This window comes from Corythoichthys intestinalis, chromosome 8 (assembly GCF_030265065.1).
Source record: "Corythoichthys intestinalis isolate RoL2023-P3 chromosome 8, ASM3026506v1, whole genome shotgun sequence".
In the NCBI taxonomy this organism is placed as follows: domain Eukaryota; kingdom Metazoa; phylum Chordata; class Actinopteri; order Syngnathiformes; family Syngnathidae; genus Corythoichthys; species Corythoichthys intestinalis.
In genome coordinates, this window is record NC_080402.1 from 35,106,275 (window position 1) to 35,133,812 (window position 27,538).

At 38.1% G+C, this 27,538-nt stretch overlaps 1 protein-coding gene across 1 annotated transcript in view; it reads left to right on the plus strand.

Moving 5' to 3' along the window:
* The window catches only part of gna12a (guanine nucleotide binding protein (G protein) alpha 12a), a 54,017-nt gene extending 26,769 nt beyond the window's left edge, over positions 1 to 27,248 (plus strand). Inside the window, exons 3-6 of the mRNA XM_057843096.1 lie at positions 7,406 to 7,456; positions 7,529 to 7,729; positions 10,997 to 11,203; positions 16,268 to 27,248. Coding sequence (XP_057699079.1) covers positions 7,406 to 7,456; positions 7,529 to 7,729; positions 10,997 to 11,203; positions 16,268 to 16,429 — 621 coding nt within the window. The 3' untranslated portion in view covers positions 16,430 to 27,248. The remainder of the gene's footprint in view (positions 1 to 7,405; positions 7,457 to 7,528; positions 7,730 to 10,996; positions 11,204 to 16,267) is intronic.
* The last annotated feature ends 290 nt before the right edge of the window (positions 27,249 to 27,538 follow it).

The following is a 27,538-nucleotide window of genomic DNA, read 5'->3' on the forward strand; positions in this document are numbered from 1 at the left end:
GCGGGGAATAAGGTGCCAATTGGCCTTTTTTTTTTTTTTTTTTTGCTTCGACTAACAAGCACAAACATGAGATAATGGGGCTGGTTAAATGACTGTGAGCTAAAGCCTGAAAGAGATTTGCCTGGTAAACAACTTTTTTGAATTCTATGTCTAGCAAACACTTGTGTATTTTCTGGATTACACTTCAAAAGCTGATAGCACAAAAACAAAATACGGTAATATGCACATTTTTCCCCAAGTTGACTTTCTTCTCTAAAATATGACTTGCTTCCCACTTTATTTGGACTTTAATCTGAAAGAGTAAATTTCTAACCAGCAAATATACAGCTTTTCACACTTGAAATGACTTTATTATTGGAAATTGAAATTAATTAAAATGTCATGGTATACAGTGGGGCAGATAAGTATTTAGTCAACCACCAATTGTGCAAGTTCTACTTGAAAAAATTACAGAGGCCTGTAATTGTCAACATGGGAAAACCTCAACCATGAGAGACAGAATGTGAAAAAAAAACAGAAAATCACATTGTCTAATTTTTAAAGAATTTATTTCCAGATTAGAGTGAAAAATAAGTATTTGGTCACCTACAAACAAGCAAGATTTCTGGCTATCAAAGAGGTCTAACGAGGTCTAACGAGGCTCCACTCGTTACCTGTATTAATGGCACCTGTTTCAACTCATTGTCTGTATAAAAGACACATGTGCACAACTTCAGTCAGTCACAGTCCAAACTCCACTATGGCCAAGACCAAAGAGCTGTCGAAGGACACCAGAGACAAAATTTTAGACCTGCACCAAGTTGGGAAGACTGAATCTGCAATAGGTAAAACGCTTGGTGTAAAGAAATCAACTGTGGGAGCCATCATTAGAAGATCGAAGACATTCACGACCACTGATAATCTCCCTCGGTCTGGGGCTCCATGCAAGATCTCACCCCGTGGCATCAAAATGATAACAAGAACGGTGAGCAAAAATCCCAGAACCACACGGGGGGACTTAGTAAATGACCTACAGAGAGCTGGGAACATAGTAACAAAGGCTACTATCAGTAACACAATTTGCCGCCAGGGACTCAAATCCTGCACTGCCAGACGTGTCCACTTGCTGAAGCCAGTACACGTCCAGGCCCGTCTGCGGTTCGCTACAGAGCATTTGGATGATCCAGAAGAGGACTGGGAGAATGTGTTATGGTCAGATGAAACCAAAATAGAACTTTTTGGTAGAAACTAGGGCTGTCAAAATTATCGCGTTAACGGGCGGTAATTCATTTTTTAAATTAATCACGTTAAAATATTTGGCGCAATTAACGCACATGCCCCGCTCAGATTAAAATGAGAGCAGTGTATTGTCCGCTTGTTACTTGTTACCTGTTTTTTATTGTTTGGCGCCCTCTGTGGCGCTTGGGTCCAAATGATTTTATGGGTTTGGGGAGTGAGCATGGTGTAATGACATCAACAACTACTACAACAACTACTAGTTTATTTTTTGATTGAAAATTTTACAAATTGTAATAAAACGAAAACATTAAGAGGGGTTTTAATATAAAATTTCTATAACTTGTACTAACATTTATCTTTTAAGAACTACAGGTTTTTCTATCCATGGATCCATGGATTAAGAGAATGTTAATAATGTTAATGGCATCTTGTTGATTTATTGTTATAATAAACAAATACAACACTTATGTACCGTAGGATGAATGTATATATCCGTCTTGTGTCATATCATTTCATTCCAACAATAATTTACAGAAAAATATGGCATATTTTATAGATTGTTTGAATTGCGATTAATTACGATTAATTAATTTTTAAGCTGTAATTAACTCAATTAAAAATCTTAATCGTTTGATAGCCCTAGTAGAAACACATGTTCTCGTGTTTGGAGGAGAAAGAATACTGAATTGCATCCGAAAAACACCACACCCACTGTAAAGCATGGGGGCTGTTTTTCTGCAAAGGGACCAGGACGACTGATCTGTGTAAAGGAAAGAATGAATGAGGCCATGTATTGAAAGATTTTGAGTGAAAATCTCCTTTCATCAGCAAAGGCATTGAAAATGAGACGTGGCTGGGTGTTTGAGCATGACAATGATTCCAAACACACTGCCAGGGCAACAAAGGAGTGGCTTCGTGAGAAGAATTTTGTGGTCCTGGAGTGGCCTAGCCAGTCTCCAGATCTCAACCCCATAGAAAATCTGTGGGGGGAGTTGAAAGTCCGTGTTGCCCAAAGACAGCCCCAAAACATCACTGCTCTAGAGGAGATCTGCTTGGAGAAATGGGCCAAAATACCAGCAACAGTGTGTGAAAAGCTTGTGAAGAGTTACAGAAAATGTTTGGCCTCCGTTATTGCCAACAAAGGGTACATAACAAAGTATTGAGATGAACTTTTGGTATTGACCAAATACTTATTTTCCACCATGATTTGCAAATAAATTCTTTAAAAATCAAACAATGTGATTTTCTGGGGGGGGTTTTCTCCACATTCTCTCTCTCACGGTTGAGGTTTACCCATGTTGACAATGACAGGCGTCTCTACAATTTTCAAGTGGGAGAACTTGCACAATTAGTGGTTGACTCAATACTTATTTGCCCCACTGTGTATTGGGGAATTGGTTGGGATTGTAGTCATTCAGTCATGTAGTCATTTATAGTTATACAGTCAATCGAAAGGGATGAAAAATGACTTATAATTTATATGGTCAATATATGCATTGTCTCACCATTGTTCAGGTTGTCCAAAAGGTTATTTTGTCCAGCTTGCTGGAAAGTACACAAAATAGAATTACAACACAACATGGATTATCAAAAGTGGGTCAGCTTAGTTCTGGCGCCTCACATTTTATCTAACTGGTCACTCCAATTATCTCAATTCACAATGTTCACAAGTGTGAACAGAGGAGACGTTTTGTTCAAGAAAAATTAATGTGCGCTCTTGTTTCTGACCTTTAAGAATTTTATTGAATATAATACATCTTTCGCCTTACGTCACATGGTCCTTGTCTTTTTTTTTTTTTTTTTTTTCATAAAAGTGAACAGCCTTGTTTAAGGGGAATTTGGTTTTAGATAATTACATTAAAACAGACAGGGGGAAGTCTTTCTTCTATCTAGTTATTTGAGTTTTTATGGTCAAATGTTCATTTTTATGTATCACAAGCACATTTGGGTCACATTTTGTCTTTCTTTGAATTGTTATGTATAATTCTTTTCTTTCGATGACTTAACTATTTGCAGGCATGAAAATGTCTCACATTTCTGCGAAATTCGCAGTTTTCAAGTCGAAAAAGTGTGACCTACGTGAATTGTGTAGATCCGAGGAGAAATTTATTTCGGGGGGGGGGTCAAAAAATTATTATTATTAATATCATGTGATTAACTTACGTACGTAAACTGAGCACTTCAAAAACCTTTAAAAAAATGACACTTGAGCAGTCAGCAAATCCTTCTGGCTGCTTCGCTGACGAGAACCAATCATAGGCCCAGACTGCGTTCCATTATTCCAATCGCACTCTTCACGTGTAGCGTGAGCCTTTGGTTGCATTGCAAAGCTGCGACAACAAAAAGCAGGCCTTATCCATCCGGGGCAAACCAGAGCACAGCATACACACTTGCCTGCATTTGCCAGCAGATTGAATTTGGTGAGTAATGGTTTCAATCGTTTTCATATTTTGCGATATAATAAAGTTACTGCCGTTCGTTGCAGCTTGCGTTGAACACTGCCAGAGCTAGGCAAATCTCCCGTGAAAAAATAGCTCCCGTTACGTTAGCGTCAAGCTTGTGTATTTAACAGTAATATAAACGAAAAAACACACTGTTGAGTCAAACTAAGCGTCATGCTCAGATGGAGGGGGGCGCCTTGCATCGATCCCGTCGTCCGAATGAATTCTTGCTTCTTAAAGCTTTTCAGAAATACAGTGATCCCTTGTTTTTCGCAGTTAATGGGGACCAGAACCCGCCGCGATAAGTGAAACTGCGAAGTGGCGCAACCCCCCACCCAGACCCGGCGGCATAGGAGGGCATTAGGGGGCCGTGCCCGCCCTGAGGGACGGCTGTGTCCGCCCTAGCTCGATTAAACTGTACTGTGTAATTTTTTTTTTTCTTTTTTTAATCTTCCACAAAAACACACACACACGGGGAGAATGAACCCTATATTCCAGTGTTTTTCAACCGATTGTGCCGCCGCCGCGAGAAATTATCCAATGTCGCTTTTTTTTAACATCGTCGGGCAAAGTTGCAGTAGGAAGGAAGGAATGTGGAAAAAGTTCTCGGTTGTGTGCAGATGAGTCGTGTTGCGTTCAAGAACTGCTCGGATTTCTAGCCGTCAGCCACCTTGCTCTCCGTAACAATGTGGACCCCAGCACTTCTAATGTTCATTATTTGACTCGTCAAGTGTCGATATATACAAAAGTGTCCTTTCCATTTTATCCATATGTGACGACCGTTAATCCTCCCTCTTTGTTTTATTCCAACACATTATCGAGGACAGCTAGGTGGGAGATACCTAGAAATCCGAGCAGTTCTTGAACGCGACACGAGCGGCTATCTAGCGCCATGGCGCCATACAAGCTTAAACTCATCTCCAAATGAACCCCCGTCGCTTCAGAACAAGTCGATGGATTATTTTGTACGCTTTCGTGAAAACACAGAGAAATGGGCAACTTTTTTGGGGAATACTACAAAGGTAAATAAGAACGCCTTGAAAGCCAGTTACTTTGTTGCTAAATCCCAAAAGTCCCAAACTGTGCCAGAGACGTTAATACTACCTCTCTGCAAAGCCATTGTCAGCGAGACGACCAGCCCTGATGTGCTTAAATGCATTGCTCAAGTCCCCTGTCTGATAGTTTTTCAAGCCTAATTGCTAAACGTTTCACACTGAGTAAGTATAAATACTGAGAAATTATTTTGTAATTAAATATACTATACAGAAAGTAATTTTGGAACATTTTGGTGTGGTGTGCCGCGAGATTTTTTCCAACGTAAAAACGTCCCGTGACTCAGAAAAAGTTGAAAAACACTGCTCTAGTCATCCTATCTTGATCTGTCGTCACAATCAGAGCAGCGAATGTAGGCAATTTCTAGCCAATCACAGATAAGGGGGGCGGGCTGAGTAGCCGGGCATTGTGTACTGCGATTGGATAGGGATTGCTCCGGTTACAGAAATGGCGATTGAGCGGCTCCTCCGTTGCTAATTCAAGTTGGAATGGACATCGGTGTTTTTTTTTCAAGAAACTAAAGACGAACTCAAGCCATGACAAAGACGCGGCCAAAAGTCAACATGAAGGGATAGCGCTGCCACCTCCTGCAGTTTCACTGACTGACACTATCATCAGAAAATATAACGGGTAAAAACGCCACTGTTACGGCTAAATTTACATTATAGAAGTGTGCCCCCCCCCCAAAAAAAGTAAAGCCCCCCCGTAATTTCTTTCTGCAGCCGGGTCTGCCCCCACCCATTTTTATTTATTTTTTTTTTTGCGTGTTTAATTTATTTATTCAGATTAGCATTGGAAAAAAGATACACGTATGAGACATGTTTTTTCACTTTTTTTCCCCAAAGTATAATTAATAAATTGTTTTTAAGCACCTCAAAATGTAATAATTATGATAAGATTTAAACATGTTACCGTCTCACCGAATTATTTTTAAACAAGAATAAAGTAGTGACAAAATGCTTGGCTTCATTAAATGCTTCATAGTGAGTCTACTCAAATTCTCTCAATCTACTTACTTAGTTAAACGATGATTGACGCATGCGCAAACTTTTTCTATGATTGATTTTTTTTTTTTTTTTGAAGCAACTTATTTTTTCATTGAATAATAAAGACACAAATGTCCTAGCCAAAATGTGGCTGAAACGCAAAACAACATTACTTCAATCGAAAAGGTTGTTTCAATCAAGAAAAATAGTTTTCAAATGCTTTTTTTTTTTTGGTCTCAAATTTATTTTTGCATTCAAACACATTTTTTTATGAAGTGAAATTTTTTTGGATTGAAAATATATAATTTGATTGAAGCCCCTTTGTTTTTGATCAAAGCAACTTTTTTTTTTTTTTTTGAATGATAAAGACATAAATCTACCTCCATAGTTATTGAAAGAGAAAGAAATTAAGAAGGCCTTGAAAATAAATGCCAGCGGGAGTCTGTTTTTTTTTTTAAGTTAAAATTTATATTTCATTATGTAGACATCCCTCGTAAGAAAAGGAGACTGAGGGATAAAAAAAAAGGAGTTGGATGAGGCTGCTAAAGCTGGGTGTATAGCACACTTGGTAAGAATAACAGTTTGCAAGGATAGTCGGGTATAAAATACAATTATAAACACAATTACAATGTTATTTTTCTATAAGATTTTAGGTCATTGCTTTATTATTAGGTGCTAGAGTTGTCAAATATGGATAATAATGAAATAATAGTTTTGAGGAAACTGTGCTGTTGGTGGTTCAGCGACCATCTGACGTGGTTTGTTCTCAGATAAACAACAAGTTGAGGAAGGAAGTTTTGATGTAGAGGTTGAAGGAAGAAAAGAGGCAGTGACTGAGTCACAGCCAAAAAGTGTTGATGACAGTGTTGATTTCTATTAACTGTTGCCCCATCCCAATTAAAGTATGTCACATTCATTATGTATGTCACAGTCACAGCCAATTATAATCTATTGCTGGTTAAAATTGAATTTATGTTGTTGTAAGGTGTATTAAATACTTGTTCATGTGCCCCTTTTTATTTATGAGCACCTGCCATGGGCCCTGCTGAAAAACATTGTGGTTCGACAGAGCTCAGTATTTTGTTGGGTTGTGCAGTGTACCGTAACATATTTCCTGCACAACCTTCTCACCTTTTTAACCCCCGACCCGTTTTCATGCCTGTATTTGGTTCTTTTTTTATTTATTCGCCATTTTTCTTTCAAGTTTGATTCTACCTTAGCGTAACCAGAATGCTTTAGTATTTTTGCTTGCATCATCACATTTCTTTTTTCAGTGAAGTTTTGTCTGAAAATCCAACATTTTTATTAACCACATTTTCGAAGCATAACAAACTACTTCAATAATTGAAAAGAATTCTACCCAAGTAAATGTTAGAAAAAAATAAGGTTCTTGAGATTAAGTAGAAGTTAAATACAACTGACTGTTCTTTAGCAGTGGTTCTTATCCATATGACTAGAAAGAGTCCACATACTTTGAGAATCACTTTCCTACACATATACTGTAGGTAATGCTAAATTGTTGAAACTTTTTTCCTACATCATCCATTGTAGCCGGAGTAAGGCATGTTAGGCATAAAAAATTTGATCGTTTTGTGGACTGGCCGTGAAAAAAGGGTGCAAGGGCCTAGTTGCCTCCGCTTGGTTGTTCATGGTGAACCTACTGTATGTTTTAAATCTAAAGCATTTTTCCCTCTCCCTTGTCTGCAGAGTGAGTCGGTCAAATACTTCCTGGATAACCTGGAGCGCATTGGTCAGCTGGTGAGTCACGTTGATGTTGAGAAGTTAGCTTAGTTAAAGCTCGGTCTAACGTTATAGGTAATCCCATTTCAGAGCTACAGCCCAAGCAGGCAGGACATTCTGTTCGCCAGGAAGGCCACCAAGGGCATTGTTGAGCACGACTTTGTCATCAAGAAGATCCCTTTCAAAATGGTAGACGTGGGCGGGCAGCGTTCGCAAAGGCAGAAGTGGTTCCAGTGCTTCGATGGAATCACCTCTATCCTCTTCATGGTGTCGTCGTCCGAGTACGACCAGGTACACGATGCTAAAATCACGTAAGCCCCATTCGGCAGACAGTGGTGTCTTTATTCTACCGTATGTCCTTCCCAAAAGCACAAAATTGACAAGAAACATCTGAGGTTTTGAAAGCACAAAGCTCTCTTTATGGTCGCTCTTGAACAAACTCCACTGTTGCCTCAGTGTCAGCTCCTCTTCCAATAAGCAGTCATATGATGTACTTGATGAAAACTGATTTCTTGATTTCCGTGTATAGAAAATGGCTCCCAACTAGGGTTCTGTGGCTCACACGTGTGTGATGAGAGATCAATGGATTACTGCAGAAAGTTGACCAGTAACACTGATATATTGATATACTGTACTGGCATTTCAACTCGAATGCCTTGGAGTATTGTTTTATTATTGGTCTACATGTGTTGCAGTGAAGTTTTTGCTTATATGAAGCAACACTCCCACATCGATGCACAGATTGTTAGTTTATAGTGTTTCCCAGAGGCTGTGTGACTAATGAAACTGCAGATGTAAAATTGGGAAACAAGAAAAAAAATCAATAAGTGCAATTGTGGTGGTCTAGGCACAAGCGGCAATCATATCTATCATTATCTCATTTAAGAAGAAAAGTTACTTACTGTACATGCAGATGCACTGTCTGGCACCCAAGCTGATGATATGAGGTATTAGTGTAAATATTTTTAATTTTTGGAAACAAAAGGTGCCAGCATAATTACATAAGGTATACCAGTGACTACCAGTTACCAGAGTTTTAACTATCAAACACATATTTTTAAATTAGTATTTTTTTAAAATGTATAATTATTTCTTCACCCTCCAACATTTATATGAATCCAGCAGATGTTGAGGTTTCAGTAAATGATACTGTAGCCATTTAACTGTTCTGCCCAAATGCATGATGGGAAGTGCAACCATGACTATGCGTAGTGGCAGCAATTGATATATCTTCTCTGCGTTGAGAAATAACATAGGGTGTTAAGAGAAAGATCAACCACTACCTTTCTTCCCCACATTGCTTCTCACGATATTTCTAATTGTTGAGAGAGGAATTTTAAGGCTTTAGCCAATTAAAAAAAGGCTCCAAAGCCTGCCATAATTCACTCTACACATTTTACGCTGCCTTTTACCTCTATATATAGATAAATCGGCGCCAATATAGATTGAGCGCGACAATGCGTGAGTGGGTCATGCAGCGCATGCGGTAATTGCGTTAAGTATTTTAACGTGATTAATTTTTTAAAAATTAATGACCGCCGTTAACGCGATAAATTTGATAGCCCTATTTTAAGCCAAAACTAAAGACTCTGGATGAGTGTAAGACATTTTGTCTGTAACGTTAAATACAATTAGAAAACGATTCAAATAAAAAAATATATATATTAAATAAAGGCATGTCCGATATTTTTTTCCGATACTTTGAAAATGACGTGATCGGACCCGATCAATCGGGACATCTTTACTTAAGATATTATTATTATAATATATATATATATATATATATATATATATATTAGGGCTGTCAAACGATTAAAATTTTTTATCGAGTTAATTACAGCTTAAAAATTAATTAATCGTAATCGCAATTAATCGCAATTCAAACCATCTATAAAATATGCCATATTTTTCTGTAAATTATATATATATTCTGTAAAATAAATTGTTGGAATGGAAAGATAAGACACAAGATGGATATATAAGTTCAACATACGGTACATAAGGACTGTAGTGGGCATTTCACTCTACTGTCATTTAAATCTGTCTATGCTGTCCTCACTCCGAAGCGTCTACTTTTTCCAAAGCTAGACAGCTAGTGAATGACGCCTTAATAATCAGACTTCTTCCTTTTTCATCTGATTTATTAGTAAAATGGCCTCAAACCATTGTCCTCTTTAGACCGTCGTAAAACTACAAAAAAAAAGTACACAAGCATTGCATTAGCAACAACGTTAGCTTAGCACGCTATACAGGTTCACTAAACATAAACAAAAAGCGTCTCATACAAAAAATATAACATTTCGCTTACTAACATAATATGTACATTCTTTACAACAACCATACAAATCTTGTCCAAGGATCATATAAGCACAACATTACAACGTAGGCATCAGCCCGAGACATCATGCAGCCATATTGAACTGGCAAGAAGACAATAAACCATGTTGCAAAGCGACCACAAGAGTTCGCTGTTAGACAGCACAAAAAGCCTTGCTGTAAAACTTACCAAAAGGCAGAATACTGTCTGAGCGGGACATGTGCGTTAAATGCGTCAAAGATTTTAACGTGATTAATTTAAAAAATTAATTACCGCGCATTAACCCGATAATTTTGACAGCCCTAATATATATATATATATATATATATATATATATATATTTTTTTTTTTTTTTATTTATTTTTTTTTTATTAATGATTTTCATTTTTGCAGCGCTATAGTGCAAAGGATGCACAATGTAGATTGTATGTAGGGATGTCTCGATACGATCACGCAATAATAAATTGGGCCGATCGCGCTTTTTTTCAGAGGATCAAAACTGAGTGAAAAGGATTGTTTTTAATTGAAAAACTATATTTGTTTTTCTGCTTCATGCTCATACAGCGCCACAGCCTCTCACCCTCCCTCCTGCTAAGCAGTGCGACCAAACTGTCCAGCTTGCGTTTGGTACTTAAAGTTAACGATGATTGACAGGTTTGTAGATTTGATTTTGCCAGCGAACCTTGGTAGCGCTACAATCAAAGGCACAAAAGTGTCAATCATCGTTAAAGTTGCATTAGTGTGCTGTGTTTTTTTTTTTTTTCGGTATTGGATCGGCACTCTTATTGGCAGATTCTTAAAATTTAGGTGACTCGGACTCTGACTCGGGTGCAAAAATATGTGATCGGGACATCCCTAGTATACAGTATAGCTGATGTAGACTTTGCTCCTGAAACCTGCCATCTAAACAAGGTTGTCAATATCAGACAACAAATTCGGAATAATTTATAAAGCATTTAAGTGGTTGTCAACGTGCCTTCCAGTTGACACAATTTAGCAAAACACACTCATGTTCTGTATATTTGTATGTTTGACAATCCTGCCATAATTGAAATAGCTCATCCATCGTTGACCTTTTCATCAATGCCTCTGAATTTCTACCGTGGCTAATTGCATCGTTCAAGCTATTTACTGTTGCGCAAACGGCTGTACTTTGCTGAAAGATCGTTTTTACTAGTAGTGCCATAGAAATTATGCCATCCATAATTTGTCTCTGTATTCAACGCATTTGTTGATTCAAGGTCTTAATGGAAGATCGGCGCACCAACCGCCTGGTGGAGAGCATGAACATCTTTGAGACCATTGTCAACAACAAGCTCTTCCTCAACGTCTCTATCATCCTCTTCCTCAACAAGACCGACCTGCTGGTGGACAAGATCCGGACCGCCGACATCCGCAAGAACTTCCCTGAGTTTAGGGGGAACCCGCGCAGGCTGGAGGACGTGCAGGTACCCACACACATTAACTGTTACGACAACACTGTTTTCCCGATCTGCGGATCGTATGATGTTGATGGAAAACTTTCTTTTTAAACTGTCACTTTTTTAAAGTCATATTATACTTAGCAGCAAGGACAAACAACCTTGTACTACTGTCATATTTTGATTTTAAAAAATTGCAATTCTTGTTCTAGGGTTATCATCACATAGTTCTAATTGCCACTACTAAGCCCTCTTCAGACATACACTGAACTCGATTAGGTTTGGGTATTTAAACGGGTAGCCCTTATGTTCTCGGGCTGATTGACACAGAGATGACACGGACATTAACCGGGATGGGTCCTAGTATAATGTCCAGGACTTAACCAGTAGCGTACTGTATGAAAACAGCCAGTTAAGTCAAGCCTGGGTGACGGCGGGAAGGCTGATTAAGTACAGTACATACAGTATCATGGCAGGCCGATCGTCATTTCCTCTTTCTTCGTAGACATCGCAATTATCAACATGGCAAACAGTAAAGATAAAGATAGCAAAATTAAATTGGAAGCATAACTAAATTAAAATGCTACTGGATCTTAGAGCCGAAGAAGAGACAGTCCGTTGTCCATCTTTGGAAATGTGTGGTTTATTTTGTTGCTGGTGCCGACCAAAAATGACGCAATGTCCGGTTTATAAAATCCTGCTTCCCGCACAGAGAGCGGTGAGTCTGAAAGTGTCTTACCCAGGTAATTCTCGGTCTATCTAGCCATGTATGGAAGCCATGGCACTGGTAAATCCCCCGTCATCTTACATGGGAATTTAGCGTGATATAAGTCTGAAATTGGCTCTAGTATTCTTCTGAAGTGGCATTACTGAAAAAGTTCTTGCAGTCACAATTGTGGGGAAGTTGTTGTCTTGGGTTCCTTTTTTTCACAACACAATAACGATCCCTTCGATAACTGATGACTGGTATTTTTTTGTCAAGTCATCATTCTTCAAGTTCTGGAATTGTGATTCTCAAAGTGTGGTGCCCCCAGGCTACCTCGAGGGGAACAGGAGTTAAATCATCAAACTTAACATAATGTTTATGTGGCAACAATTTGTCTTTGAAATAATTATTTAATACTGTACATTAGTGGTCCCCAACCTTTTTTGCATTACGAACCGGTGTGGTGTGGGCCATTTTTTCACGGACCGGCAATGTGTGGCAGAAAAGTGCAGTACATTTAAAATAACACGACAGGGCTAAAAACACAGAAAAGTGCAGTACATATAAAATAACACGACAGGGCTAAAAACAAACATTAAGTGCAGGGAAAATGTAACTCACTTTACTCCTCAAACTTGATTGCAAATATCCTTGGTCACAGGCATGTTGAGCTCTTCTCCAATCATGAACGATTTCTTGACTTTAGGAATACGGTTCGTCACGAGGTAATTATGCGGAATGGACTTGGTTGTAGCAGTGTTGTTTTTCGTCAACGATGACAAGCAATTTTTTCATGACAATGATGTCACGATGACATGCTGAAAAGGTGTCTTGGGAGACTAAAACATATGGAGGTAGATTTGTGTCTTTATTATTCAATCCCAAAAAAAGTTGCGTCAATCAAATAAAAAGTTGCTTCAATCAAAATATATATTTTCAATCGAAGAAAAAGTCACTTCAATCAAAAAAAATGCGTTTGAATGCAAAAATAAGTTTGAAACTCAAAAATATATATTTGAAAACTATTTTTCTTTGATTGAATTTTTGTTTTTTTGATTTAAGTTGTTTTTTTTTAATTGAAACAACATTTTGGATTGAAGTCATGTAATTTTGCGTTTGGACTACATTTTGGCTACGACATTTGTGTCTTTATTATTCAATCAAAAAATAAGTTGCTTCAAACAAAAAAATATTCATTCATTCATTTTCCATGCCGCTTCTCCTCACGAGGGTCGCGGAGGTGCTGGAGCTTATCCCAGCTAACTACGGGCAGTAGGCAGGGGACACCCTGAACTGGTTGCCAGCCAATCGCAGGGCACAAGGAGACATACAACCATTCACGCACACGCTCATACCTACGGACAATTTAGAGTGTTCAATCAGCCTACCATGCATGTTTTTGGGATGTGGGAGGAAACCGGAGTTCCCGGAGGAAACCCACACAGGCACGGGGAGAACATGCAAACTCCACACAGGAAGGCCGAAGCCCGGGATTGAACCCTTGATCTCAGAACTGTGAGGCAGACGTGCTAACCACTCAGCCACAGTGCCGCCACACAAAAATATTTATATTTTCAAAAGAAAAATCACTTCAATCAAAAAAATTTTTTAAATTCAATAGTAGAAAAAAAGGTTTGAATGTGAAAAAATATTTGAGACTTAGCAATTCGCATTTGAACACTTTATTTTTCATTCAAACTGTTTTCTTTGATTGAAGCAATCCTTTTTGTGTTTGAGCCATATTAAGGGTAAGACATTTGTGTCTAAATCATTCAATCGCAATAAAAGTTGCTTTAATCAAAGAACTATTTTTAATCAAAGAAAAAAATCATTTGCAAAAATATTTTTTTTGAAAATGTATTTTTTTTATTTGAAATATATATATATATATATTTTGAAGTGTCACTTTTTTTGAAAAGCAAAAAGTTTTAAACACTTTTTTTTTTTTTTTTTAATGGAAAAAGCTTTGAAGGCAGTTTTTTTTTTTTTAAGTGGAAAAAGTTTTGAAGGCACTTTTTTTCGATTGAATCATTTTGACACAAAGATTCAACTTCAACGCTAGTTCCGGTGTGTTTGAGTGGCAGGTGACTACGTCAATGGCATAAAAGTATGAGGCAAGAATAATGGCCACCAGGGCTCCATACATCGGCATCTCACCGGAGTACGGTGCCCTGCTGCTTAATGTGATTCAACACGGCGAACTTCACCCGCTGCCCTGACGGTTGGCAATTGGTTCCTTCTGGAGTGTCCGCGACGCGCCGGTACGATAGTGGTCGGCGAGTGGCCCGACACTAGCCTGCCCAGTAAGCGAGTGGACTACCGGCGAGTCGCAGGCGTCCACGCCGGGAGCCCCGTCGGGAGCCCCGTCGCTTCAGCTTTGAATGAGTGTCGTGTCATTCGCGGGCCGTCCACTCGACAGCCGGCCTCCGCGCCTGGGGAGTGATATCGGGGTCCGACCAGTGTGCCGCGACAGGGCAACGTACCGTCGTGGGTACTCCGGTGAGATGCCGATGTCACACCCCCGTACCAGTGCCCTATATTCGGCTTGGACTCCAGCAGACTCCGATGGCTGGATGGAGCCCTGGTGGCCATTATTCTTGCCTCATACTTTTATGCCTACTTATGCATACTTAGTTTGAATGAAAAATGTGTTCAAATGCGAATTTCTGAGTCTCAAATATTTTTTCACATTCAAACCTTTTTTTCTGCGATTTTTTTTTTTTTCGATTGAAGTGATTTTTCTTTTGAAAATATATATTTTTTTTATGTGAAGCAACTTATTTTTTGATTGAATAATAAAGACACAAATTTCCTAGCCAAAATGTGGTCCAAACGCAAAATTACATGACTTCAATCAAAAATGTTGACTTAAATAAAAAAAAAAATCAATCAAAGAAAAATAGTTTTCAAATATATTTTTTTGAGTTTCAAATTTAGTTTTGCATTCAAACATATTTTTTTCTATTGACGTGACTTTTTCTTCGATTGAAAATATATATTTTGATTGAAGCAACTTTTTATTTGATTGAAGCAACTTTTTTTTTTGGATTGAAAAATAAAGACACAAATCTACCTCCATAAAACATAGCGAGATGGATGCCAGTTGTTGTCTGACGACACGAGAACGAGATGAAAATTTGCTATACTTTCATTCATATTTTCACAATGTGTGATATTTTCTTATTTTATGTGTAGTTAGCATGCATTTAGCAGTGTTTGGTCATGTCACTCATGTAACGTGCTGTAGACTCTACAGCTATGTGCTCGTCTGACTTGTTCTTTCGAAATAGTTGGAAACCTTTTATTCATTTATTCATGGACTAAAACTTTTGAGGTTTATAGAAGAAAACATTTTGAGAATTGTCGACTAAAACTAGATTAAATTTTGAGTTATCCGTTGACTAAAGCTTGACAAAGACGAACGCATTTTGAAATGACTAAAATATGACCAAGACTAAAAAGTATTTTTGTGCCAAAGACTAAGACGAAAATTAAAATGGCTGCCAAAAACAACAGTGGGTTGTAGGCTCATCTTCTGGCTCAGCAGGTGGACTTTTCCCCTTAAAAAAACTGTTCAAAGACGTCGCCGCCCGCAGCACACAGTCAACAGCAGCTAAAGTTACTGTTTACATTAACTGACACTGGGCTACTGTAGGTGTGCAAACACCTCAGTGATGGTGGCCAACCACTAGAGGGCGATGGACACAAATCTTTACTCAAATTAGTCAATAGAGTAGACAGGCATATTGATGTGTCAAGAGGCACAGGCCAGACTGTTTAAATACGTCTAAGAGTAAGTGGTTTATTTTATGAAGTATTTCAATAGATTTAATTGACGTTTTTAAATTTTAGGGAGTATTTCAGTGGATTTTATCGAGCTCACTTATAGGGTATATTTAGCCAACTTTAAGTAAATTTAGTAGTATTTAAGGAGTGTTTACGGAGATCAATGCATATAAGTACATTTTAAAAGATATTTGAGAAGATCTATGAGTCTTTAAGTCATATTCTATTGTTTTGCAACTGTATTTTTATGTTGGTCTTTAGTGTGGTATTTGGACGGAAAATTGTTTTTGGCGGTGGTATTTGGTGTTAAAGTTACCTGTGCCCTGGTGAATATTTTGATATTCTGTTGCACTTTTACAGCCAAAGTTGGTCACGTTAGAATGATGTCTAAAAAAGACATAGTGTCATTTACAATGGTACTGTATATACATTCATTTTAAGATCAGGTATTTTGAGTTATGAACCTGGTCACAGAGCAAATTAAACTTTAATCTCAAGGTATTTGCATACAAAAAAATAAATGGTAAATTTGATTTAGATGTGGTAGTACATTCTAGTCAAAAAGGCACACTCACTTTTGCAATGTCTTGTTCCTGCAGGCGTTTCTAGTGCAGTCGTTCAGCCGTAAAAGGAGAAACCGAGGCAAGCCGCTGTTCCACCACTTCACCACTGCTGTGGACACAGAAAACATCCGCTTTGTCTTTCACGCAGTCAAGGACACCATCCTGCAGGAGAACCTCAAGGACATCATGCTGCAGTAACAATTTAAACACTCTTGTATCGTTTAAAAAAAAAAAAGTCTGTGGAAGCCCAACGGGGCCTGGCTGTATTAATACTGACCTGTGGAGCATTTTAGTGGACCCACTACGTGGTTCTAACACAACCTGTGGAGCAGTGACCCAACCTACAGTATATGATACATGCTAATGTGTGTCAATTTGCATTGGAGTCACATTTAGTATTAGGATTTGATCAACACAAAGTGTTTGCTTTTATAGATGTCTAAAAGACAAATGACAACAGTCACTAAATCAAATCCAGGGTTGGAGTGAGAGGGAGGGGGTCCGCGTGACCAAAGGTTTGGAGCAATTTTGGTCATATGCCGTGTTATGTGATGAGCTTGCACAAGTCCTCCTGCCAATGAACTTGAAATCGGGAAGGCAAAAATCATAATGATGATTTGACATCCATTTGTCTTCTCTCCTAAGTTCACATCAACAGACAGCTGCGGGTAACTTAACATTTACAGCAAGCCACTTGAGCTCTTACTCAATATCCTTGATATGAAGCTTAAGATTTATGTGCTAGTATACATGTTGTCTCACTAGCACATCAATTTAGGGCATTAGAAGAGTGGCTTTGTCCTGCTGGTAACCATTTTACCTATTAGTTTGACCTTAAAATACAGCCATTTTTGGTACATTAAGGTTGATATATCGTCACCTTAAAATAATTGTCCAAGTCATTTTTGTTAGTAAATATCAACATTTCAAGAAATGATGCCGTTTTTTTTGGGGTTTGTTTTTTTTTGGTGGGGCATAGGCGATTGTTTTAAATTGACTTGTTTCCTATAATCTATTACCGCTAAATGATATCCTAACTCATTCATTGCCATTGATGCTGATGGACATCCAACCCATTTGAGGGGGGAGGGCCAACTGCTCCTAGTAGGCATGTGCGGGTATGAGATTCTGACGGTGTGATAACCTTAAGCAAAAATATCACGGTTTCACGGTATCACGGTATTGGAATTACAGCTCTAAAATGTGTTACCGTATTTTTCGGACTATAAGTCGAAGTTTTTTTCATAGTTTGGCTGGGGGTGCGACTTACACTCCGGAGCGACTTATGTGTGAGATTATTGACACATTATTATATCATTCCACATGTTGTTTTGGTGTTTTGGAGTGACACTGGTGGTTTGGTAAACTTGTTAGCATGTTCTTTATGGTATAGTTATCTGAATAAGTCTTAATAGCTATGTTACGTTAACATACCGGCCACGTTCGCATTTCGTTGTTCATGCATCATGTAACATTATCATACTGTGCACTTATTCAGCATGCTGTTCTCTATTGTATTTTCATTTTAAATTGCCTTTCAAGATGACATATCTGTTCTATGTGTTGGATTTTATCAAGTACATTTCACCCGAAAATGCGACTTATACTCCAGTGCGACTTATATATGATTTTTTTCCTCTTCGTTGGGCCTTTTATGGCTGGTGCGACTTATACTCATGTGCGACTTATAGTCCGAAAAATACGGTACTTTGAGATATTGGGGTTAAAAAAAATACTTTTTTCCATAGAGCAGGATTTTAATTTTTCAAACATATTAGGAAATTGGAACATAAGTATAATGATAAGTTAAGATAATGAAATATTCTGAATAAAATTAAAATAAATGCAGTCCTTTAGGTGAGCATAAACCCACAGCCACAGCTCAACATTATTACCATTCGAACAAAAATAAATGAATTATTTTTCCATAAAAAGCACATGTATGACTCGTATCATGTTTACATTATACACACACACTCTTTCTCAACACAGACAGTTGCCAGAGACAAAAAAGCCAACGCTAGACACACTAAATTCGCTGGAGGAAACGTTCATTATCGTGTTTACTAACCTTTAATTTTGAAAGAATGCAAAATCATATTGGAGGAATTGCCTCCTCAGCAGACACCCTCCACAGACATATTTTAAATGTCTGTTGGCCCTCCTCCTCTAAGTCGCAGCCGTCTGTTACTTTTCTGTAGCCGAAGTTTTCCCATACCAGCGATTTCGTTTTTTTCGATGGGGTAAAAAGTTTAGGAGTTTCACCTCCTCCAGCCATCGTGGAGTACAGCTGACTCACTGTCACTTTGCAACAACTGGTGGTGGAGGGTGTAGCCTTGCTTCTGCAAGCGAGACATTTCTGCCTGCATTTCGGGACATAAAAAATAGCTAATACCGTAAGGACGGTATGACAGAATTGTTTGCGGTCTTGAAACCGTGACGTTTTAATACCACGGTAAACCTTGAAAACTGTTACCGGCACATGTCTTGCTCCTTGTTAAATTGAATTGGGTGAATTGGGAATTGCCCTCATTGGCATAGAAACATGATCATTCACTGCCAGCAATCCCAGTTAAAATGGATTGGATTTAATGGCAATGAATGAGTTAAATCTTTTAAAATACTCCTTAGGTCTGAAGTGTAACATTTATCCTAGTAATAGGGTCCGAAAGTGCACATGGCTGACGCGCTTGAATATTAAAAGCGTTTAATATTTTGAACAAAGTGACAGAAATTAAAACGACCTGGTAACCAATGTTGTTTTTGTAGAGAACAAGATTTCAATATTTTTGGGGGGGAAAAAAATACTAGTGAGGACAAAGAGCATACTAGACTTTGGATAGAAACTAGGGATATCACATAAACAACATTTCTACTAAGTGGTACAATTTGGTTCCATTCACTATGTTAAGGTCTACTAGTCTAATCATCAGTTACCAGTTGGCCTATCGACAAACAATAAGGCAGCTGCAGTAGTTTTACTTGTAAAATTACTCCAGTTGACCTCGAAACGCGCTTACCAAATTTAACTGTGCTGCTTGGCAAAAACGAACACAAATTAAAAATTGGGAAAAAATGTGTTTAGACACTTCATTTTAAAAAAAAAAAAAATCAATTTTGTGGCAGGGCATGCAAACAATATTTTGGAGAGGAATGTGATTGGAGATTTACTAATGATTACCATGCACTTGTTGCTTCTACCAGCTTGAAAACATTTTAAAATTCAGCATCCTTTTACAATGTGTAGTTCAGAACATTTTATTGTGTGTAAGTCCCAATAACTCCTCTTTTTGTTTACCTGTCAAGTATTAGCTTCTTTTCAGCCGTTATAAAAAAATTTTGGGTGGGAGCCAACAAAAATTGTTGAAAACATTACTGTACATATTAAGTTGTGTTTTTAATCTGTCTGCATTTTCCAAACTGCAAGAAAAGGCGCAAAAACAATGTACCACTGTGATTATTGGTTGTTATTTTTATGTGTGTGGTATGCTGGCCATCTGGAGTACACCGCACACTCAAATAGTACAAAGAACACAACTATTGATTTTTTCACCTCATTATATGTAGTGTCCGTTAAAAAATCTAAATATATGTACCCCATTTTAGTGGAGATGTTAATTAGTCCTTATTCAACCCAACTGAATATTAAAGTGGCACTAAAGTTTTATTTTTGTTATTACATTATTCTTTTTTTATAACGTTGAATGCCCCGTTTACCAATTTAGGTTGAAAACGCCCAGAATGTCATTTTTCAAGCTACTTTAGTTGGTCCTTTATAGGCATGTGCTGGTATGAGATTCTGACTGTATGATAACCTAAAGCCAAAATATCACGGTTTCACGGTATTGCAATTACAGCTCTAAAATGTTTTACCTTGAGATATCTGGATTTAGAAAGAAAAAAAAAACTTTTTTTTCCATTGAACGGGCTTTTTATTTTTCAAAACCTATTAGCAAATTGTAACATAACTGTAATGTTAAGTTAAAATACATTTTAAAAAAAACAACAACAAAAAACTAAATATTCAAAATTAAAATAAATGCAGTCCTTTAGGTGTGCCTAAACCAACAGCCACAGCTCAACATTATTACCATCAGAACAAAAATAATTGAAATCTTTTCCATCAAAAGCAAGTGTGTAAGAGTCATATGATGTTTACATGATACACACACTCTCTTTCTCAAAACAGACAGTTGTCAGAGAGGAGAAAAAAAAAACATGTTTTACCACTGCTAGACACACTAAACACGCTGGAGTTACGGGAACTCTTGTAGCTGGTGGGAAACGTCCATGACAGTGTTTACTCACCTTTCATTTTGTAGAAATGCAAAATCATATTGGAGGTATTGCCTCCTCGGCAGCCACCCTGCGCAAACATATTTTACATGTCGGTCGGCCCTCCTCCTCTAACCCGCGGCCGTCTGGAACTTTCCTGTAGCTGAAATATTCCCATAGCAGCGATTTCGTTTTCTTTGATTGGGGGGGGGGGGGGTAAAGAGTTTCACCTCCTCCAGCCATCGTGTAGCAAAGCTGTCTCACCAACACTGAGCAAAAACAAATGGGGGAGGGTTGAGCCTTGCAGCTACAAGCAAGGGATTTCTCCCTGCATATTTGGGACATAAAAAATAGCTAATACCATAAGGATACTGTGACGGAAAATTTTTGCGATTTTGAAGCCTTGACGGTTTCACACCACGGTATACCTTGCAACCGGTAATCGGCACATGTCTAGTCCTTTAATGGCTTTTCTACAGATGAGCAGTTTCACATTAATATGCAGCTGGCTGGATCTAATTTGAATGCAGTGGTGTCTCTACATACAGAGTTAATTCATTCCAGGACCTTGTTTGTAAGTCGAAATGGTCGTATGTCGAGCAGGATTTTCCCATAAGAATACATTATAATTCCATCAATTCGTTCCACAGCTCAAAAACCAACACTAAATCCTTAATCGATACTGCTGGTTCTATTACAAATGGCAATTACACATAGAAAAAGAAGTAAATTATGAATAAAATTGGAATAATAATATAATAATAATAATGTAACGAATCAGGTTCTAATGTGGCTGGGATTTTTTTGCTGACGTGACAGAGAGAGGGAGCAGTGCGGTTGAGAGTTTACTTTGAATTTTAATGTTTTGTTGAGAACACCGTCAACTGCGGTGGACATTAGGTGTTTTGTGTTGGACAAGTTCTGAAATAAATGATAAAAACCTGATAAAGCTGGCGATTTCTTTGGCGATGTTACCACAATAATAGTCACCTCAACTTATAAAGACTGGCGAACGGTGGTCGGAGGAGGACTGTGGAGATCGTATATATTCTGCGACTGTATTGTTGAGCCAGTTCATGGATGCGCGCCCCACGCTCATATTTTTCCATCATTTGCATTTTCATTTCAATGGTAAGCGTCACCTTTTTACTTGTTTCACCACCTGTACTAACCTTTTTGAAACCTGTGTTGATGTCTCTCATAAGAAAATCTGCCGTGGGTCCGTCTGCAGTGCTGTCATGCCATCGTATTTCGAGCATGTCATCTGATGTCGAAACAAATGGCTAGTCAAATTTTACGTCGGATGTCGAAAAGGTCGTGTGTCGAAGTGATCGTATGTCGAGGTACCACTGTATTTAATATTTAAATTTCAGCACTTTGCTCTGATTGACTGTCAATTAAGTGGGTGTGTGGGTGACTTTGACACATTGCAGAGAGGCAGCTTTAAATTGTTCTTCAACTAACCAAGCTTCGCTATTTCACAATTACACAAAAATAAAACATTCACTTAACACTCCCGCTTCAGTGGGGTTCTGGGCACGCTATATGCAGAGAGACGTATTTCAGTCAGGAGGCAAGATTTCACTTGGATTTCCTAGGTCCAGAATGCTGAGATAATCCTTATTTTTAAGAAAACGTTCACTCAGTTCACGCCAACGCACCTACACGGTGCGTCGAGGTTGGAGGTCATATCCAGAGGCGACGCGCAGGAGATCAATAACCAGGCAAGAAAGCCAATTTTTGCCAGCGCGCAAGCTGAGAAAAGTGCCTATTGGCCGAAGTGGAGTTGAGGTTGGAGGCTGCGGGAAAAAAAAGTGACAAAGACAGGAACTGGCCATTTTACAAAGGTATTGTACCAAACCACAGCACACATGTATAGATTTAAATGATGCATTATGTATTTAATGTATGCTTGATCCGGCTCAGTTTAAACCAGGAATAGGCGACAAGCTTGCTGCTTTTATAGGGCATGGAGGTAGAACAAAGAGGCCAGGTACTTGAATGATAAGGCGCGGTGTAATGTCACACCATAACCGAATTCAAAACATACTGTTTGCAGAACAATTTCAATCGCGATTCGATTCGATGAAAATATCTTTACAGATATATATACTTCAACCAGGCATCTTATGCATAAAAATACAGTGGTACCTCGACACACGATCACTTCGACACGCGATCTTTTCGACATTCGACGTAAAATTTGACTCGCCATATATTTCTACATCCGATGACATGCTCAAAATACGATGATTTATGACAGCCGTAGTTTCTTTGTTTTCCCACAAGACGGATCCACGGCGGATTTCTTGTGAGAGAAATCAACATGGGTTCCAACAATGTTAGGGATAAAATGTGGCTTACCGTTGAAATGAAGATGGAAATGATAGAAAAATATGAGCTTGGTGGGCGCTTCCGTGAACTGGCTTGACAATACACCCATAGAATGTGTACAATCTCGACAGTTCTCCTCCGATCTCCGTTCGCCAGTCTTTATAAGTTAACAATTATTATTATTGTAACATCGCCAAAAAATTGCCAGCTCCGTCAGGTTTTTAATCATTTATTTCAGAACTTGTGCAACACAACATGCTTACTGTCCGCCGCAGCTGAACAAAGTGAAAGTAAAGCCCCTGTCTCACTCTGTCGAGTCAGCCACGCGGTACGTTCAGGCACACCAAGCAAAGCACTTCCGCCAGATTACAACCCGATTCGTTACATTACTATTGGTATTGTAATTATTATTATTAAGGGAGTGCCAAAAAATCGATTATTAGAGGCATCGCGATTCGACACGTGACGATTCGATTACGATTTATAAATGTTGAAAAACGATGATTTTCCCTAATAACTTTATGACAGCTGCTAGTAGCGAAACGAAATTCAAGACACGTTTTCAGCCCGGACACATTTAACGGACGCACGCACAACGTTATGATGGATGCTGCCGGTTACTGAGCGAGAGATTTACTCCTTTTCAAAAGACTGGAAAATAAATTTGTGTATGAGACCTGGTGGTCGCGCTTCTATGCGCAAGTTATTTTTTTTTGAGCGAGAAGGAAAGAGAGATAGTTCGTTGCTCCTTGTCTTTCAGTTGTCCAGCAGTAGGTTCAAGTCGTGTTAATTGGAAAAAGTCCCGAGTGTTTTGCTAAGTCCCGTGTTCGTCTATCAAAGGTGAGTACACAAACCCTCTTGTACTGTTTAGCCTTTATTGTTGTTGTTTTTGAGATGTTACTAGTTTGCGCCGAGCGCTATGTTCATTAGCGACTTCGCTAACATGTATTTCCGTGCCAAGTTGTGCGTTGTTTGGTGGTGTACATAAGTTACTCCAGATGCAGAAGATGTAAAACCATGATTAAGTACAGCGGTAACACTACAAACATGCGTAACAGTACAGAAATCTGTGAAAACAAATTATACTGGTTAAAAGAAGTCTTTTTCTAAAGACACTTTGTTTGTTTCCAGAAAATGTGGAATTATTTCCACCAGTGTAAATTTTATTGTACTGTTGAGAGAAATAAGTACTGGCTTTGAAACAGCTAATGTTTTTGCACCTTCTTGTGAAAAAGAATATCGCAAGGTCAGCTGTGTGTTGTATGGGCATGTTGAGAAATAAGTACTGCTTTTAAAATGGTTCATGTTTTTGCACTTTCTTGTTAAAAAAAAAAAAGCAGTTCACGAGCAGCTTTTTGTTGAATCATTAGGATATTTTACACAAATAATGGACATACATTTGTTTGGCTACTTTTTAAATTAGTAATGTACGATGCATCGATAATTGCGATAACTGTGATCATCGCCAGTACCGTATCATCGTTCAATAATCGAATCGTAGCACCCTGAATCGTAATCGAATCAAATCGTGGGGTGCCTAAGATAGCACACCCCTAATTATTTTTACTATTATTATATTATTATTCCGATTTTTATTCATAATTTATTTGTTTTGTTCTGTGAAATCGCTTTTTGCAATTGTACCAGCAGTATTTATTAAGGATTTAGTGTAGGTTTTCGGGCTGTGGAACGAATTAATGGATTTATAATATATTCTAATGGGAAAATCCTGCTCGACAAACGACAATTTCGACTTACGAAAAAGGTCCTGGAACAAACTAACTTCTTATGTAGAGGTACCACTGTATTTGAAAACGACTTTAGTGCCGCTAACAAAATAATGTCACAAGGATAGTAGGAGTGCAAGTCAGTCGTTTTCCCAATGCCAATGAATATAATGTATCATAATATGACGTTATTATTTGACTTGATGCTACATAAGCAGGATAGTATTTCATGCTTTTTGTAAGGGCTCTGATAAAAAGGTTCCCCACACTCTGCTTCAAAGGGTAAACGAGCACCTCCTCATGTTGTTATTAATAACATATAATACCGTTTTACAACTGTAATTTATGATCGCTTTGAATTGAACTGATGACCTTTTGTTCCTGCTCATATTTCCTGTATATAGACGTGGCGTGTTAAAGCGTCGTGTGTATGTGTGCTTCTGTGGAAAAACGTATTACCCTGTAACAGCAGCACTGTACAACTAACCCACTTGAAACACCTTTTTTGAGGGAAAAAAAAAATGTAAATAAAAGTTGTCATGGCACTGGATGCGTGCTGAGAGACAACAGTGACTGACAAAATCTGGAGTGCGGCAAAGAAGAAGACAAGATGGAGGCTTGCAAAAGTCTTCGTCTCTCCCTTGTTTGACCTTCTACTTTTGTTTTTTCGTTTTTCTTTCTTGGTGCCTAATTGGCTCTATGTTTTGTGGTGAAATACACTGCTGTTTGCTTAAACGCTGTTTCCATCTGTGTTTGTTTCTGTTTGCATGTGGTTAAGCAAGAGGTCACCACCCTCATGATTGTGACTTGAGCATCGAAGAATGATAGCACAGTTCTGAGTCGAAACGGTGCCTTTAAAACTTGGCAGAGTTTGACTAAAAAGCACACTCAAATCTTTTGTTTACTTGGCAGATAAGTGACCTTCCACTAAGGATCATTAATCCATCTTTGGCTCAGTCAGCACCAAATTGTACACTGTTCTAAGATACCCAATTCTTGCATTTAATTTTTTTCTAAAAGACTCAAGCTTTGTTCACTGACAAGATAATAAAATGTGTAAATTATGAAATATAATGTATGTAAATAGAAATGTAAATAGCCTATTCAATATTTAGCACATTATTTACTATACTATCAACAACAACAAAAACAAGAAAACATGAAATGGATCTGTAGTGAAATATTTTTATGCATTATTTACTGGAGAAAAAAAAAATAAAATACAATAAATTAAAATATTTTCATGCTGCATTCACTGAAAAAAATGTTTTGGGGGATTTTTTTTAACATATATTTTGCAGCCATATGTTTTTTTGTTTTTGTTTGTTTTTTGTTTGTTTTTTTGCGCAAACTAATCCTATTGTTTTTTTAACTGCACTTATTATTTTTGTGCTGTTGTTAATTTAAATCTAGTAAAAATCTACCATAATTTTCAGACTATAAGGCGCACCTGACTATAAACCACCACCCACCAGATTTGAAACGAAAAAGGCATTTGTTCTTAGATAAGCCGCACTGGACTATGAACTGCAGCATATGGGATATTTACACCAAAAGATATTAACCGGTAACATTTTGTTTGACAGCAGTGTTATAAGGCTGTCATAATTATGACACTGTCACATGACACTGTAATGAGCATTAATGAATGCTCATGACAGATGTCATTTAGTGTCATCCGGAAAATCATCTCATTTTTCTATGGCTGTATAAGATCCGAGCTGGACATAAATCAACTAAGTGACAAATTTGACGGATGATTCTTAGGCTAGGTTCATACTGCAGGTCTTAATACACAATTCCAATTTTTAGTCATATCTGTTTATTTGGCGTGCCCGTTCAGACTGCCTCTGTCCATTGAGCATGTTCAAGTGCACACTGACTCGCAGTCCGACATACGCTGAGCAAACTGACCCGCATGCGCAGAAGCATCAAAACATCAAAAGAAATTACTACACATACTAGCTCTGCATCATTTTAGGGTGATCATATTTTCATTTCCAAAAAGAGGACACAGATAACAAACATGAATATTCCCTGTTTAGTCTTATATTCAGTTTATACTGATTGATAAAATGCATGCATCGGATGTGTGTGCGTTGTCCATGCACGCACCCACATAAGAACAGTTTGCCCCAACTCTAGGCCATGTAAGCAATATTGAAATACAGTACTGGTCATATAGCACACCGAAAGAAAACCGAGCATTCTCAGGCCTGCCCCCCACCCTTTTATTTATTTATTTATTTATTTTTTTTTTTATGAATGTTGTTGTCTCTTCCCAAAAATCCGAATTCAGGCTAGGCGCCAACGCTAATGTACAGCTCCATCGTTGCCGTCCTCCGTGCCTCTCGCTCTTTGCTGACGTTAATTGCTGCATAAATTCAGATTTAGGAGATTTGACAGTTCAGACCGCAGCCACAATCTGGAATAATGTGGCCCAGATCGGATTTGAAATGGTCCACCTCTATGCGACTTGTCATGTTCAGACCGTCAAGTTCATGCCTCACTTGAGTCGGAAAAACACGAAAAAATCGTATTTGTGCATTAAGAGCTGCGGTATAAACCTAGCCTTAGTAACATTTGCCATAAGCATTCATTAATGCCCATGACAGTGTCATGTCATAATTATGAGTCTTATGACGCAACTGTCAAAGTCTCACATATGAACCCAAATAAATTAACAAAAGAGTCGCACAGGATTTAAAATAAGGGAAAAAAGTAGCGGCTCATAGTATGAAAATTACGGCATTCTGTTACAGAGACCACAAGACCTTTTCACTCTCACAGGAAACATTAAAACCCCTCGGTGTCATCCATCAAATTATTACAAAAAAAATTTATTTAAATGTATGATTAAAGGCCTGATAGGAACAAATATGCTTCATGTACACACCTCATTCGGAATACACTGCTGGCCAAAAGTATTGGCACCCCTGCAATTCTGTCAGATAATGCTCAATTTCTCCCA